Source organism: Trichophyton rubrum, assembly GCF_000151425.1.
Source record: "Trichophyton rubrum CBS 118892 genomic scaffold supercont2.8, whole genome shotgun sequence".
Classification (NCBI taxonomy): Eukaryota; Fungi; Ascomycota; class Eurotiomycetes; order Onygenales; family Arthrodermataceae; genus Trichophyton; species Trichophyton rubrum.
The window spans coordinates 926,281-939,107 of record NW_003456421.1 but is presented as its reverse complement, the minus strand read 5'-3'; the positions used below and the strand labels follow the sequence as shown (position 1 = coordinate 939,107).

Here is a 12,827-nt window from a genome sequence, read left to right as displayed (position 1 = left end):
CACCTGATAACTTAGTATCCATGGATGGATGTCCTGCCAAAAGGAGATTTTATTTGAACATTCCAACATCAAATCTTTGTCCATACGAAGGACAACTTGCCTCGTGGGCTACCTAGGCACTTACTACGTATTCGATACACTTTGGAGCACTTTCGCTGACTCGGCCTCTCCCCGGCGTCGCATCATGAAGCACTCTTCAGTTCCGGTTCCATCACGCGCTGATGTCATGGCGGCATGTGCACTCCGTGGTCCTTTGGCAAACGGCATCCCATACAATAGTGATATCTGGGTCAAGTACGGTACTGGCGTGACGGAAGCCGAAGCGATATTGCAGCAGTTTGTGAACGAAAATGCAGATCACAGCATCGTATACACGCCAAAGGTTTATGACTACTTTACCGGGCAGCGAATAAGCGATATACCAGTAACATATATTGTTATGGAGCGAGTATACGGCGAGGCTCTTACATCAAAAGAGGATGATACAGTCCTCGAAAACATTGCTGCTGCTGTCCGCCATATCTGGGAGCTTCCGTTACCACCACAGGCGTCCATTGGACCATTGGCAGGGCAGGTACCTTATAACCGGTTCTTCTCAGACTATGGTGCAGGCCGGACCTTTCAGTCGACTGAAGAGCTCCAGGCCTGGATTAATGAGAAGCTGAAGGAAGAGGGATGGCCTGATAGGGTCGACTTACCCTCGGAGCGGTGTATCTGCCACTGTGATCTCTCGCAGTTTAATATCCTCCGTGGTAACCCAGTTATTATTATTGATTGGGGCATGTCGGGAGTTTACCCACGCATCTTCGACGAGTTCGCCCTATTTCACCAGTTCAATCTCCGAGGTTCCAAGTTTGCTAAGGCTCTTCATAAGAAGCTTTTCGGGAACAAATTGCCTAGACACCTACGACCGCTAACGATTGTATCAAGAATTAATACCTGGGGCTCGTAGAGAGAGTCCATGCAGGTATTCAATATCAATATCTAGTGCTTGCATAGCTCATGACGAAATTTCGCGGCCGGCTTCCACTGGCAAACTGACTAACTGACAACTTCTGGTGGTTTCTATGTCACCATGTCTTGCAACATGCAAAGAACCAGTACGACTTACCACTTTGTCGAGCAGCCTTCCACCGCTGTACCGCAGCCGATGGGAGCAGATCGATTTGAGCCAGCCATGAATCTCAGTCAGAGTCTTCAACTTGAAACCAACGGGGCCCGCGCTCGTTTGGTGTGTCTGGAGATATAAATACGTGCAAGAAATATTAACTAATCAGCGTATATATCAATTAGATAGGCATCTCATCCATTTATAGAGAGAGCATGAAGCTAGCCGAGTCAGGAATATTTATATTCGTGAAATCCCTATTTTGATCTACACCAATGGACACTGACTAAGTCGTACGTTTGGCCTTCGGCCAGTCCTGTTGGGATATTGCGAGGGGATGACGCTGCTTGTCACAGTCGGGGCGCCCTAATCACCCCCTTTTAACTACCATGATACTTAGAAAATGTGGAATATAATATAAAAACATGGTATTTCTCTTTCATTAGTTACCTTCCAAGCAGTATAAGAAAGAAAAGAAAAAAAAAAAACAAACTTGCTACTGACATTACCTAAAGAGCCATATGGAGGTCAAAAGTGAGTAGAATAGGAGATTGGCTGACATGACAGTTGAAACAGAAAACAATAATATCAAAATGGAGGCCGAAAGAAAAGAGGTATCGCAAAAAACAGAAAGATAGATAGCATAGTGTACGAGATTTGACCGGGTTTTTTTTCATCCTCTCCCTCTCAATTCTCCTTCTCATCTCAATCAAGATGCGCCCACGCCGCTGACGCTTCGTTTTGATAGGAAACTTCTACGTGGCTTTGGAGAGTCAGCGGTGCTCTCTTCTGGACCAGTGTTGGAATGGGAAGTACCTGGTCTCAGAGACGAGGACTCGGAAGACGTAAAGACAGTCTTGATAGTCACAAAGCCATTTCCAACCTTGACGTTACGCTCCTTGCCCGCGTTAGACCCTTGGTCGTCCAGGAAGAAGAGAGCTTCTCCCAGGATGTCGTCAGATCCAAAGACGGCGTGGTCCTTGACTTGCAGCTGGAACTGGGCGTCCGCCGTGACCGAGTTGATCTTGATCGTCTCGTGGCCGGGGTCGAATTGCACGACTGATTCAGTCTCGGAGGAGGAGCCGTGGGCCTTGTGGGCTTTGGACTTGTGGATTTCTTTCATCCCTTTGCTGGTCTGCTGCTTGACTACTATTCGGACGTTAGTGGAGCGTGGGTAGCCGGTGGCAGAGACAATTGTGATGTTAGCTGCTCCCGTCTCGCCTTTGATACTAGATACGCCGAGGCCGGCCTGAGAAGCGCTGCTGCGTGAGCGCGAGTGTGACATGACGGGGGATCCGGATGGTGAGTCTGCTAATGCTCCGGCGCGCTGAGGGGTTCCTGGTGCTGACACTTCCACACTGGGTGTGTGGCCGTGAGTCCCGTTGGTAGCAGTGGCTGCGGTGGCGGCTTCCGGCTCGGCCTCAGTCTCAACTTGGGCACGGCTGGATCGCTTGAAGCCGTGCTTAAGGAAAGACGCTCCCTTGACTACTCCACCTCCGAGCATGGTGACTCCCTTGACAGGGGCTCCAACAATCTTTCCTGGAGCTGCAAAGGTCCCGGAGAACGTGGATGAGCCTTGTCGAGAACGGGTAACGTAGGCTGGCTTGAAGAGCAGCTTCAGTCGGATTGCACCAGACTTGCCATCGAGAGGAAGGCTGATCTCCTGAGCTTGGAATGGATCCAGATGGGTAAGGTCAATGCTAGTGCCTCCCAGATAATCCGCCTTGTCACCAAAGTCCCAGTCGTAAACGTCAGCCCGGAAGTTAGCTGCAATTCTAGACTTGATGGGCGTTTCGAAGAATTCGTTCCAGGCTGGGTGCAGCGTCTTCTTCTGGACCTTGGTCTTGAATACTTCCTTGTCTCCAAGCTTGAACTTGCAGTATGGGTCACTGAATCCGTTTCGATCTGCTGATGGCAGATCGGCAGCATCCAGGATGTCCACCCGAAGATTTCCCATATTGTTGATGCTCTCCGATGGGTCAAGCTTCATCTTAACCGGGAGATACTTCAAGCTCACAGTAACCTTGCTGTTAATTCCATCGGATCCTCTCAGAACAAGCTCAGTTGGTTTATACTATCACATTGTCAGTCAGTCAGGATCCAGGCATCTAGTCAGTAGCAAAACGTTAAAACTAACCAAAGATTGTTGGAGAGTGGTCAGAGTTGGTCCAGAGAGCTTGGCGATTGAGTGATCTTCAGAGTCGTCGTTGGGACGGTCATGCTTGGCAACAAGGCGCAGGGTGATCTTGGAGAACTCCATTTCAGGAACGAATGCATCGCCAACTATAACGAATTGGTCAGTATTATTGGTCAACAAACGCTTGATTATATGGTTCCTTTCTTACCATCGCCAAATACCATGTGCTTAGATTGAATAGTAGGCGAGGTATAACTTGGGTAAAGGTTGTCATCCATCAAAACCTCAAGCTGGGTGCCAGTGCTTGAGAAATCTCCTTCCTCTAGCTTAAAGACAATCAAACCAGATTCTATCGTTCGTTAGGCTCCATTCATTGGCAGTGTACCTTTGTATACAATAAAACATACCATATTTGTGCACATCTTGTGGAGTGAGGCGGATCTTCGGTACTTCCTTCTCAGCCTTTTCGCCATTGACCAGGCCGTCAGTGCTTGGACGAGCATCACCGTTCGTGGTAGCCTCAGCGTTAGCAGTAGTGTCAGCATCAGTCGGCTTGCCTTCTTCTTCAGCGGCTGCGGCTGCGAGCTCCTTCTGGGCCTCGAGCTCGTCGGCCTCTTCATCAGGGTCAACGACGTTCAAAGTTGGGTAAAAGGCAACAGTGTAGTTGAGAATCCCTTTCTGGTGACTGCGGCCATCGAGCTTGAGAGGAGTGGACAAATCTCTCTTTTCATCATGAACCTCATATTCGCCATCCTCTCCCTCCTTGATGTACTCGCCAACGTTTAACTCGACTAAACCAAGAGGTCGGTCCTTTCCAATGGATTCATCATCCATGACTTCAAGGACCAGCTTCTCGCGAGCAGAGTTGACGGGAACATAAAGGACCTCGTCCCACTCGGGGTTCAAGTTGTTCAGCCAGGTGACAGTACGGCGAACTTCCATTCCAGACTTCATGACACGTAAGTAAGGATCAGATTTGCCCATGGTCTCGACATTTCGGAGATCCTTTGCGTTCTTTATGTGAAGTCTCATGACACCGATAGGGTTGATGTAACCACCGGTGCCTACGACACCCTTGAGAGCAACTGGCTTCCATTCTAACCTCATCTTGACACGACCGGTTTTGGCACCAGCAAGTTCGAACCATTCTTTGCCTTTATCCATCATCTTCAACATGTCGTTCAGCTTGATCTGTTGTTTTCCAAGAATGGGGTCGGTAGCAAGGTCACGGTCATCCTTGATCATCATTCCAAGGCGAGCAGTCTTACGATCAGTGATCAGGATTTCCTTCGAGGGGTCGGGGAAGATGGGGTTGTTGGTACGCTTCAGCTTCTTAGTGATGTGGACTTCCTTGCCATTAAGAAGCAGGACAGCATAAGGGTTGAGCTGTCCGATAAAGGACTTGCTTCCGTCGAGATCCTTTGCCTGTTCAACGGTGAACTTGGCAATACCGGTGTTGAGCTCTGGCGGGGGCTCAATGGCACCGCCATCGGTCTTCTTGGAAGTAAGGACGGGGAAGAAGCGAACGTCTGCCTGCATGACACCACGGTTACGGCCGTTTTGCATAATATCGAGGTTAAGGTTCTCATGCACCTCCTCAGTCTCAAGAGATTCGAGGGAGAAGGTTGCGGTTCCGAGTTCGACGTCCTTTCTGAATTCGTTCCAGTCAAAGACTTGCAGGGTGAGGGCATCGGTGAACGATGTGATAATGACATAGAGCGTTTCGTTCCATTTGGGGTTCGAAGTGTCAGATACCGTCTTTGTCCTACCTAATTCGGCTCGGCTGTTGATGGAGACCAGAGTGTAAGGGTCTGGGGTGCCAGAGAACTGGTCGGCCTTCTTGAGGCCGTTGGCTCCGTGGATGGTAACGGCAAGGACACCAATGGCCTGGTCGACTGGGTTGCCAGCGAGCATTTTAGCAATTTCGACGGGGAAGACATTCGGGTCGTACATCATCGGGGCCAAATTCCCGTGGATCTGTTCCGTGATGAAGGTTTCGAGACCAGGAATGAAGTTGATATCGAAGCCTAGGGTCTCACCACCAATGGGTTTACAGACGTAGTCGATCTCGGGCTTGCCCAGGAAAGAAATATCAATACGTTCGACGTGTGGAAATTGGATTTGCAGCTTTACTTTTACTCTCATCAGGCCGGAGAAGGCAAAGTCCTCCACGATGACATCGAGACCTTTGCTGACAATGCCCTTACCGACACGAACTTCAAGTACAACCTTGGGGTTGATCTTGTCCTTGATCTGGCGAGCAGTCAAGTCCATCTTGTCAGCAGGGGTGAAGCTGAATTTCCAGTCCATGAGGACGATATCTGGTTCAGTCTTGGGGTAGGTTTTGACATGCTCGAGACGAGGTGGTTTGCTACCGAGTGTAAACGTCTTGAGACGCAGGCTGTCAAGGAAAGCTGGGGTAGAGGTACTGAGGACCTGGTCCACAGAGCAAATGATAGAGTGAGCAAGATTGGGAGCATAGATGGGCCAGAATTTGGCGAGGAAGCTGTTTATCCATTCGAGAGTCTCGGTGTCCGTCTCGAGCTTGTTCTTAGCCAGCTCTCTGGTAATATCATCACGGAAGTTTCGTCGAACACGGCGAACAGAAGTACGGTAGTAGGTACCACAAGCGGCCATGACGAGGAACACCCATCCTAGGCCACCACCGAAGAGAGCAATAATCCAGGAAGCCAGGCAGGCAAATATGATAACTGCAGTGTTGTGGTACCAATCTACACGGTGATGTTAGTTACCAAGGCCCCTGCTCAGATAATAAACAACACCGCCTGGATGCATACCTCCGAAGAACTTATCCTCAAGCTTCCCCTCTAGGAGAGTCGGAGGCAGTCCGGGCTCCTCACCGGTGCCGTCTTCTGCAGCCGGAGCAGAGAATTGAGGAGCCCATCCAGTTCTACCGGGAGCGAATTTCTCCTCTTCGGTGAGTTCCTTGACCTCCATCTTGGGCTTGTCTGCTTCGTCAGCTTTTTCCATTTCAGCAGGTTTTTCCGTGCCATTTGTAGCCCCCTGAAGATAGAAGAAGTTCCCGGTCAGTTTTTTTTGAAGTGAATTGAGGATGAAAGAATGGAAATGAAACAGTGGGCCAGTGAAAGCAGCAGTGAACAACGCTGAGGGATCCCTTTCAACGTACCATATCCGTAGCTGGAGCAACGGCATCAACTGTCTTCCCATTGACAGCCTGACTCCCGTTTGTTCCATTCGTGCCATTCTGCTGGAAACCAGCAGGTATCGCCTACAGATAGTCTGTCAGACTCCATTCAAGGCAGCAGCAGCATGTATGTAGGTACATTGGCAGGCGAGGAGGAGGGGGGGGAAGAGATCTGGACGCACCATCTTTGCCTGTTCAGCTTTCTTCTCTGGCGACGCATCTGGATCGAACTGGAACGCAGGCACTCCGGCCTTCTTGCTCTCGTCCACCAGCTTCTGCTCGATGGTCTCCGGCGCCGGGCGAGCAGCGTCGGTGGCCGGCGACTCTGCCTGTGTAGCCATGGCCGCAGGCAGCAATTGGACGTTCCCCCTTGGTTGTCTTCACGTATCGATGCCGTTCAAGTCGCAGCAACGAGCTTCATACGGCGAGCGGGCGAGAGACGGGGAGTAAGATGCAAGACAGCGAGGCGCGGGGGTGGAAGTGCAGCTGCAAGGGGAGACGCAAGCTCGCAGGGCGGACTGCCGCTGGATGGAGTGAGCGGCTGTCGTTCTGGCTGGGGATGTTTGACGATGTTGACTGGGTTTTGGTGGTTGGTTCACTTTTTGACGACGGCGGAGTTTGGTCCTACACAAGCACAGCAGACGGCACCGCAGCTCATTTCACAGACGCATACGCACACACGCACACACAGCCGGCAGAGATGGGGGGGGAGAGAGAGCAATTAAGTTCTGGCTGAGTTGGCGGAGCTGGAGATAAATAATAATAAAATAAGTCGAGGGAAAAAGCAACGACCGACAAGAGTTGAGGGCCAAAGAGGACGGCCGCGATCTCACCAACCAACACCCCGGACAAGGGCGGCGATGTGGAACCTGGCTTGGAGAAGCAGAGGACAGAGAAGAAGCAAAAGATAGGCGGACGATGGGGCAGTTATACACAGGTTCTCTTACACAGGGCGGAGGGCGTGTGAAGACTGCAGATATGTACTCATATCAACTTGCTACCGATGTCGACTCCTCGACAATAATGCCATCAGCCATCACCGCAGCATTGAGTGGACACAGCGGACGGGATAGACGAGACCGGTGGGCGTCCTGGTGGCAAGTAACATGCTAGTAGGAAGCATCCCTAGCGATATATCAACTCCATCTCCATCGAGATCGTGCTTTTTGCGCCAGATGCGAGCTCCGAGCTTGCAGGGAAGCAGCTTCTGGTCCCAAGCAGCCGATACGATGACACGCAACCAGGCCTCCACCTCACCAGCCACGCTCTCTGTCTATGGTCAAGGGCGACAGAGAAGACATGGGAGAGCGGGTTGACCGCGGCAGACGCCCCCTCGCCTCGATGATCGTGAAATTTTGTCGATATCGTGATACAGGCAGCTTGATCGTGGCTGATGCCCCCTTCGTCTTGACATACTTCTGACCCCCTTACTGGCCCAACCAGCAATATTTGCCACATCGTGGGCTTCAGGCAGGCCACCTTCTCCACCTACCTGCCAGTCGGTTGCAGCAGTAACGCTGGCCGTGCGTCCCTTTTTTTTTTTTTTTTCCATTGACTTTCTTCGGACTGAGGGAGCCCAATTAATACTCTGGCTGGTAGAGTTAGTTCTCCCTTCGAGTCGGGAGATAGAAGCAGACCGAAACCATGGGAGGCAGACGGAGACCGGGCCAGGGTGCAGAGCAGGTGAAATGGCATGGGTAGCCACGGCTCTGGTTCAGAAATATACCTTGTGCATATATTGGTTATTATGACAGGTTCCTGGGCAAAAAAAAAAAAAAAGGGCGTGAGCTGCATCAGGGCCTCTTCCTTACCCTTGACTTGGATGGGATGGAAAGAGGGAAAGGACACAAATATTATTATTTGAGAAGGGAAAAGGGAGAAGAAAAAGAAAAAGCAATAATGTCCTGTTTGAGGCATGCGAGTCAGTGCGAGTCAGATTGAAAAATGACATGCGTCGACGACGGGAAGAGAGGATGACGGAGAGCACACTTGACCAGCTGTCCTTCTTCTGACCGTTCCGTGTTTCAGACAAGGCCTGCTCAGGCGATGCCGGGTACCTGCTTCTCCTCCGAGATATCTATCATTATCACCTTCCATAGACCGCTCCGGGGTTGAAGTTACTCTGTCACGATCTGCCGATCTTCGCTATAATAACGTCATCGTCGTTTTCATCCCTTGGAAACAATTACTATGGATTTATCTCCACCCAGACATTGAGAACTTGGCTGGAAAGGGGTAGAAAAGGAAGAATATACTATATTGCTCTTCATTACTACATCGACTAATGGGATATTCTTTGGCGCCTGGTTTTTTTTTTTTTTTTTTTTTTTTTTTTTTTTTTTTTTTTTAAAAAAAAAAAAAATTTAGCTTCTTATTCATTGTCCTCGTTAAGTCAAGCAACCTCTTTGCTTATCCCGTTCTGATCACTCCAGCTGCTATCAGCTTCTGGATCTTGGTACGCACAGTAGCGTTCTTCATGTGCTCCCGAAGGGCAGCTGGGTCATTCCGGGCTTGCTGGAGAATGGCCTGCATAACTGGATCTTGGACAATGGCCATAATCTAAAGTAGAAGAAATATTTATGTTAGTGATCACCATTGACTTCATATCAGATTTAATAGTGCAACAAGGGATTTAGGGCAAAAAGAAAAAGGAAAAAAAAAAAAAAAAAAAAAAGGGCACAAAGAACATACCTCTGGGTCCCTTTGGATTCTCTCAGCTGTTTCAGCCTCAGTCTCACCAGCACGCGCACTGAACTGAGCCTCAAGTGCCTTCTGCTGCTGTTGCTCAATCTCACGCTGGTTAGCGCCATTCTCGTCATGCTCCTGTGCTTCGGTGCAGACATCCAGGCACTTGTTGTACTCCTTCATAGCAAAGAGAGCCTGAGCCTTTCTCAGGTAGGCTCGGACGAACTTGGGGTCCCGCTTGATGGCCTCGTCACAGTCCTGGACTGCCTGCGGGAACGCCATCAGCTTGATCAGGGCGGCCGCGCGGTTGCTGTAGCCGCGGTGGTCATCCGGCGCACGCTTCGTCATCTCGGTGTAGGCCTCAACCGCGCCGGGCCAGTCAGCTTCCTTGAACTTCTTGTTGCCTAGCTCGCGGGCCTTTTCAGCCTCCTCAGGGTCGAGGTAGGCCTCTTTTTCAGCCTTGATCTTCGCCTTCTCTGCAGCACGCAGCTTGGCGAGGATCTCCGGAGTACGATGCTCAGTCAGGGACTTTTGGTAGTTAGTGATGGCGGTGGCCAGGTCTCCAAGCTTCTCGTATGAAGATCCGATTCGTCCAAAGGCCCTAAAGCAATATCAGTACATACATATTTTATATGTCATAGGTTAATGTTCCAGGTATACATACTTTGCGATAATCTTAAAGTCAGCAAGCATCTCTCGACCCTCGGCAATGGCCTTCTCGCAGGTTGCAATGGCATCCTTGTACTCTCCCTTCTCAAACTGTGCGGCACTGAGGTTGGTCAGGTAGGTAATGTCGTGGTATATATCCCATGCCTTGCTGTAGTGTTCAATTGCAGCATCAAACTGTCTCTTTTTGTAGTTCTCTGTACCCAGCTTCTTCTCCTCGTCAGCTTCAGCCTTGGCCTTCTTCTTTGCAGCGGCCTCCTCATCTTCAGGTTCAGGCTCAGGTTCAGGCTCGGGGGCCTTTTGAGCCGCAGAACGTGCATCAGGCATCTCCACATCCTCCTCCGCCTCTTTTGGTCGACCGCCAGTAGCACCATCAGCCTCTGGGGGAGCACCAAAGGACATATCAACACCAAGCAGGACACCCATCACCTGCAGGAATCGGGGGTCCCGCATCTCATTGCCGATGGAGTTTGGGTTCTTTGCAAGATTCTGCAGCTTAGCCATGAACTCTGAGTCTGCAAGGAGAGGCGCAGTCTTTGGGTTGCTGGCCAGCTTCCGTATTAGATTTGGGTCGTTGAACATGTTTCCTAGTCCCGCAGTGGGATCACCAGAAACGCCGTCTGCCTTCGCTTCAGCATCAATCGCACGCTTCACGGCCTCTAGACCGGCTTTGGCCTGCGCATTGTTTGAGTCGAGCTTCAGTGCCTCTTCATACGCATCATGGGCACCCACTATATAACCACAGTTAGAACTAGAGCTTTCCCTTTATTCGCCTGTGAGCCGCATAGCCACTCACATAAATCTCCCTGGCCGTGCAAGGCAGCTCCCTTACGGCCCCAGCCCTTGGGCCAGTCTGCCTTCAGCTCCGTCGTCTTGTTTGCGTCTTCCAGCGCCTTGTCAAAGTCCTTCAGCGAGGCATAGGCCCCCGAGCGGTTTGAATACAGGACATGATTGCTTGGATCGAGCTCGATGGCCGCAGAGAACTTCTCACTGTCTCATAACCGATCAGTTCGTGCTCATCCATCGTTCGTCCGGGTCAAGCGTCTTTCTGGGTACTCACACAGCTGTAGTAAAGTCCTTGGCTGCAAACGCCTTATTTCCCTCAGCCTTCAGATCGTCTGCCATGGTCACTTGTCTATCGCAGCACTAGAATAAAGGTCACGCTTGTCTGTGTGTCTGCCTGTCGAGAGAGGGTCCGTCCTGTGAAAGCCTTCGTCGTCTGTCTTGTATATTTATCGACGTGGGAAAAGCTTCTGGAAATTTCGAGCTTCTTTTTATTTTTGCTTTTGCTCCTGGAGGGGAAGGAAACGAACTTCCTTTTTTCTCTTTTCGCCTTTGACAACTCCGACCACGAAAGACGCCCGGCAACCAGCAAGCTACTGTCCTGTAGGTATCAACGGTTGCAGTCACTCCTTAACGCAGTGGACGTCCAGCGATGAGCCGCTCTCCCAGGCCCTTCCGGTGATAGTTCGGCCCTCCTGCGCATCCCGATCCTGGTTAGGCGCAAGACAAACCTGACGGAGTACAAAACAGAAAGAATAAGATATATAATTGACTATGGCTTCGAGTGCTGGCCCTTCACGAGTAAAGGCATCGTCCGGCGATCCGCAAAGCCTGGCGATGAAGCTGTACGACCAGTGCCTTTCCAGCTTCCCGGCAGACCATCTCTTCTACCAGCAGGACTTGCTCGGCCTAGGAGTCATACCAAACGAAGACCTGGCTCTGCTCTTAAGGTGCACTCAGATTCTAGTTGACCAGAGCTTGCTTCGTCTCCTGCAGGCAAAGGATGACCGTCTTGCATGGAAGATCATCGCGCAGTCAGATGCCGAAAAGTTAGTGACTCTTTGCCCTTTTGATATGTTTATCATGCTTTATCTACTAACACTATGATAGATTACAGAATCTCAACGGCGAGGAACGTTTGGTATACAATGTAATCCATTCGACAGGGCGGAACGGTATCTGGACCAAAGTCATCAAGACACGGACAAACTTACATCAAACTATTATGAACCGATGTCTGAAATCTCTTGAAGCGAAAAATTATGTCAAATCCGTCCGGAACGTCAAATATCCTTCAAGAAAAATATACATGCTATCGGGCCTACAACCCAGCGAGGAAATAACTGGAGGTGCATGGTTTACAGACGGCGTGCTAGACGCAGATTTCATTCGTGGTCTCAGTGGCTGGATTGAACACTGGGTCAGCGCAAGGAGCTGGAACTCCCCAGGAGCTGAAGACCAGCCCAAAGGGAAGAAGCGGAAGTTGCCGGCCGATGATTCGGAAACACAGTACATCCCATATCTACCGTCATACCAGGGTCATCCAACCACAGCTGATATCACAAAGGCCATAAATGGATCTGGGCTCACACCTGTAACCATGGACGAAGGAAGCATTTCCCAACTCCTGCAGATGCTCTGTTACGATGGAAGGCTGGTCTCCCTTCGAGATGGAGCCGCATATCGAAGCGTCAAAAAGCCGAATGAAATCTCCCTCCAGCGTGACCTGGGCCTTCAGGGCCCTGACGGAGGCGCTAATGAAGGCTCCTCCTTGGGGTCAAATGGCATGACGGAAGCCCCCTGCGGTCAATGTCCTGTATTTTCCCTCTGTCGCCCAGGAGGGCCTGTCAACGCCGAGAACTGCGAGTATTTCAACGAATGGCTGAAAAGCTCTGCATTATCTTTTTAACATCATTTGGTATCTCATTATCAACCACCATTTTTCGACATCATACCAGTATCAGAACCAGGCAAAAATTATTCGGAAAAGTCTAAATAACCGCATCAGCAACATCATCTGGGCATATTTTCATTTCTGCTCTAAATAACATAAGAAAAAGCGACAGGACATGTTTGTCCTTATTTGGTGTATTATAACATAGAAAGCATAGCGCCGGAGTCAGTGTTTGTTCTTTTGGTTGTCTTTACAAGGTTGAACGAAGCTACACCATGGGAGAAAAAAGGTAAATATGTTCATGGTTTAAAATATCTGAGTGACTTTTATTATCTACCATTTTTTGAATAGCAAAGCGTTTGAGGGTTTCAAGTATTTAATTAAGCCA

At 50.1% G+C, this 12,827-nt stretch overlaps 4 protein-coding genes across 4 annotated transcripts; 2 read left to right on the top strand and 2 right to left on the bottom strand.

Annotated features, from left to right (window-relative positions):
* Positions 1–28: 28 nt before the first annotated feature.
* TERG_06872 (uncharacterized protein) lies at positions 29–952 on the top strand (the record flags this gene model as incomplete). Its single annotated transcript, XM_003232834.2, has 1 exon — positions 29–952. One exon carries the CDS (start codon positions 29–31, stop codon positions 950–952), a length of 924 nt encoding a protein of 307 aa, XP_003232882.2.
* An 865-nt stretch (positions 953–1,817) lies between these two features.
* TERG_06871 (uncharacterized protein) lies at positions 1,818–7,125 on the bottom strand (the record flags this gene model as incomplete). The annotated part of the gene is made up of 7 exons (XM_003232833.2): positions 6,594–7,125; positions 6,394–6,495; positions 6,044–6,269; positions 3,653–5,977; positions 3,454–3,594; positions 3,246–3,391; positions 1,818–3,182 (listed from the first exon to the last, which is right to left on the bottom strand). The coding sequence occupies exons 1-7, from the start codon at positions 6,750–6,752 to the stop codon at positions 1,818–1,820; spliced, it is 4,464 nt and encodes a 1,487-aa protein (XP_003232881.1). The 5' UTR covers positions 6,753–7,125.
* A 1,695-nt stretch (positions 7,126–8,820) lies between these two features.
* On the bottom strand, positions 8,821–10,887 carry TERG_06870 (uncharacterized protein; the record flags this gene model as incomplete). Its single annotated transcript, XM_003232832.1, has 5 exons — positions 8,821–8,970; positions 9,103–9,697; positions 9,761–10,493; positions 10,559–10,752; positions 10,823–10,887. 5 exons carry the CDS (start codon positions 10,885–10,887, stop codon positions 8,821–8,823), a joined length of 1,737 nt encoding a protein of 578 aa, XP_003232880.1.
* Positions 10,888–11,319: 432 nt separating this feature from the next.
* TERG_06869 (uncharacterized protein) lies at positions 11,320–12,454 on the top strand (the record flags this gene model as incomplete). Its single annotated transcript, XM_003232831.1, has 2 exons — positions 11,320–11,594; positions 11,656–12,454. The coding sequence occupies 2 exons, from the start codon at positions 11,320–11,322 to the stop codon at positions 12,452–12,454; spliced, it is 1,074 nt and encodes a 357-aa protein (XP_003232879.1).
* Between the last annotated feature and the right edge of the window lie 373 nt (positions 12,455–12,827).